Raw genomic sequence first — 3,867 nt, forward strand, 5'->3', positions numbered from 1 at the left:
TGGCCAAGTCCAGGCCATCACAATATGGTAGAGAAGACTCCTCAACTGGAGCACTTTAGACCATGTGTCTTATCTGAGTATGGTATATGAATGTATTAGGGGGTAGAAGCAACTATTTCCTGGTGTGATATTTTAGGGAGAGGAAGTGGTGAATGATCTAAGTCGCCTGGACTGCTTTTTCCAGCTTCCACTTGAGGGTCACTGGTAGGATTCAGAGTTCTTCATGACCAATTTGGGTTGCTAATCTTATTGGCAGCAGCCTTCCTTATCATCCTGGGATAGTCAGAGAGCCTGGAGTGGAGGAGAGAGGCGGGCAAAAGGAAGTCTGAAACTAGGGCTGGGCCTGTCAGGTTTTGGTAAGAGTAGAATGGGGCGGGAGAAGTGGGTAGTAGGTGGGAACTGTCTGCCTCAGTGGTTGACTGCCCTCAGGGCAGACGTTCCTGCCCCTGCTGCCTCCAGGTTTGGGGAGGGAAAGGACAGGCTGGGAGCCCTTGGGTGTCTCACCTTCTTATTCTTCCTCACTGGCTGTTCCATCTGCCTTAGACATGGAGTCAGAGCTGCTTCGAGGGAGTCAGGCCATCATGCTGCGCTCAGCAGACCTGTCAGGGCTGGAGAAGCGCGTGGAACAGATCCGCAATTACATCAATGGGCGCGTGCTCTACTATGCCACCTGCAAGTGATCTTAAGTCCCAACGTCAGACACTTCCCCTCCCTGCCTTGGAAGGGCACACCGGGGAGGGGAGTGTCTCCTGGACCTAGGGCACTTTGATACCATTGATAGCACAGTCTGGTCATCCTCCTGGATGTGCTTCGAGGTACCGGTCTGCCACTGAGCCTGTGCTTGCATGACCACATTGAAGAGAGAGATGGTGCAGGGGGTGTGGCTGTCACAACTGAAAATCCTCCAGATGAGGGAGCTGGAATGGACAGCGTGCCCCCAACACCAACTCCTGCCCCCCACTATGGTGGAGTCTGGGACTAACTAAAAACCTGAACTAAGAGTGATGTATGAACACAAAGCCCAATAAAAATCTTTGGATAAGAGCCTGGAAGCTCAGGAAGAAAATGATCTGCTTCTGCATTAAGTAACCTTTGTCACCTTTTCTGCCTCCCACTGGGGTTCCTGTGGATTCAGTCCTATGGCTTGCCTTGATTACTCAGTCTAGCTCAATTGGCCCCTGGACTCAGACAGATTGAACTCTTGTCTCCAGACTGGAGTCCATCTGTTTCCTTCTCAGTATCTGCATGTATGCAGTGCCCTCTGTTCTACCTAGGCAGAGGAGGGGGTGGGGAAAAACTCTCTACATGGTCATCCCTGGCCTATGGTTGCCCAGTGTCTGAGACTGGTACCGCAGGCCTAGAAGCTTTCAATTTCAAGCCCCTAGAGCCAGGCTTTTGAAGTCAGCGGCCTGCAGATGTAGGTGTTCGAGCTAGTGGCTTGCTTTTCTTGGTTTTAATCACTCACAGCCACAAGTTCCAGGCAGCTCTTGGCTTTTATTGTACCTCATGGGCCTTAAGGCCTAAAGCTCCTGCAACTTTAGCCACCAGGACCCACAGTTTCTTGTCTTTGGATCCCGTAACGTTTAGTTTTTCAGCTTTGGCTTCCTGTCTGTTTTCCCTTCCCTGGTGGTGCATCCACTCTTTGCTGCCTCTGTCCCCTGCAGATCTGGAGGCTGCTGCCTCACTTCCTGAGGCTATGTCTTTCCTCAGGTTACCATCTCAGACTACTCTATGATTTTAACAAGCTGTCTCCCTATTAACTTCAAGAGGATTGAACAGTTGGTGTGTATGGCTGAAAGGAATCTGGGGGGATGTTTGTATTTGTCTTTGTATTGTCCTCTCCATGTTTGCATGAAGGGCTCTGTCTAAGTCAGTGTGCTATTGCTGTAAAGAGACACCATGACCAAGACAACTCTTATAAAGAAAAGTATCTGGCAGGTGGTAGTGGTACACACCTTTAATCCCAGCACTCGAGGCAGAGGCAGAGGCAGAGGCAGAGGCAGAGGCAGAGGCAGAGGCAGAGGCAGAGGCAGAGGCAGAGGCAGAGGCAGAGGCAGAGGCAGAGGCAGAGGCAGAGGCAAGTGGATCTCTGTGCATCTGTGAGTTAGAGGCCAGCCTGGTCTACAGAGCGCGTTCCAGGACACAGCCAAGACTACTCAAAGAAACCCTGGAGAGGGGGGGGGGAAGCATTTAACTGGGGCTAGCTTATAGTTTCAGAGGTTTAGATCATAACTGACAGTTCTGCATCCAGTTATGAAGGCAGCAGGAAGAGACACTGGACTTGGCTTAGGTTTTTGAACCTCAAAACCCTCCCCAAGTGACACACTTCCTCTAGCAAGGCCACACCTACCCCCAATAAGGCCATCTCCCAACCCTTTCAAATAGTGACACTCCCTAAGCATTCAAATAGATGAGTCTACGGGGATCATTCTCATTCAAACCACCACAGAATGTACTGTCACAGAATGTACACCACTAGACCTGTACTAGTCACAGGTCCTTCCTTCTGCTGGGCCAAGTGCTCCTTCTCTGACCTGGCTGAAGATGGCTTATGATGGTAGGAAGTTTGTTGTGAGTAGTTTGAGAGTATTGCCCATATGATTGCCTTCTGAAGCAGAGCTGTGCTTCAGCAATGAGCTGTTGTGCTATAGTGTGGCTTCCTTGAGGAGTCTCTGTGGGTTTAAAGCAGACAGGATGCAATGAAGGCACCCACAGAGTTGTCAGGGAGGAGCTACTTGCCTGGTAATCCTCTGTTCAAGGCAACTGGCACCAAAGAAGGGTCCAACAACTCTTAACTAGTGAGTCAGATCCATACCCCATCCTCCTCTTCTCCCAACATTTATTATTCAAAGGAAAAATAAACATTAAAAGGATTGCTTTTTTCATTTATTTATTTATTTATCTATCTATCTATCTATCTATTTATCTATCTATTTAATATTTTAAAATAATTTTTTTTAGATATTTTCTTTTTTATCATTAAATAAACTCGTTTATTAGTGACATTAAGGGAGGTAGTCAGCAGTGACATGGGTTAAAGGGACAGTCATTGACAGGAAAGGACAATTTAATGGAGGTAGATACAGTATACTTTCAAAGCATTACAAACAGTTCAACCCAATAATGTTCCTAACATCAACATCGTGTTAACAGAAACCTAGTGATTTGCTCTTAGCTAAACATCCCTAGGAGAAAAATGGGTGATTTTACTTATCCTAGAGGTAGGACAGTGGATAGAAACTGTTTATGGAATGTCACATTGTGTGGTCACCATGGTATGCGCTGTGTGTGCGCGCGTGCGCGCGCGCGCGCACACACACACACACACACACACACACCTTTCCACATCTCATTTCTTCTTTCCTTTTTTCCTTCTTTCTCTTCTCTTTTCTTCCTTCTCCTCCTCTGAGATAGGATCTCATTATGTATGTAGCAAAGGCTAGCCTTGAACGCACATTTATCCTGCCTCAGCATGCCACCAAGCCTTAGATTAACTTCTTGATCATTACTGGTCATCTAAGTTTTTTTGAGCAGTACATGATATAAGTGGTCCTGGGCATCCATCAGATAAGTGAGGATAACTGAGCATAGTCCTCTAAAATCTGAGCATGGTAGGTGATGGCCAAGCTGAATCTCAAATTCATGTTTACAGCAGTCACAGACAGAGCAGGAACCACAGCGTTCACAGAACCTAGGTGGGGGGTTGCAATGAGTCGGGTGATACAATGTATCCAGGCACTTAGCTCCCAGTATACATTGGCTCTGGCTAACCTCTAGCTGTCCAGATGGGCCCAGCTGTCCATGAGCTACTTCTGACTCGAACAGAATGAGCAAAACACCTCATAGAGAAAAATATGTCCATTTTTA

General features: G+C 47.5%; 1 protein-coding gene across 2 annotated transcripts in view; it reads left to right on the top strand.

Annotated features, from left to right (window-relative positions):
• The window catches only part of Lamb3 (laminin subunit beta 3), a 42,086-nt gene extending 41,032 nt beyond the window's left edge, over positions 1-1,054 (top strand). For both annotated transcript variants that reach the window (XM_052200703.1, XM_052200702.1), the window contains exon 23: positions 544-1,054. In XM_052200703.1, the coding sequence (XP_052056663.1) occupies positions 544-680 (137 nt within the window). In that variant the 3' untranslated portion in view covers positions 681-1,054. The remainder of the gene's footprint in view (positions 1-543) is intronic.
• The last annotated feature ends 2,813 nt before the right edge of the window (positions 1,055-3,867 follow it).

The sequence above is a fragment of the Apodemus sylvaticus genome, chromosome 12, assembly GCF_947179515.1.
Source record: "Apodemus sylvaticus chromosome 12, mApoSyl1.1, whole genome shotgun sequence".
Lineage (NCBI taxonomy): Eukaryota > Metazoa > Chordata > Mammalia > Rodentia > Muridae > Apodemus > Apodemus sylvaticus.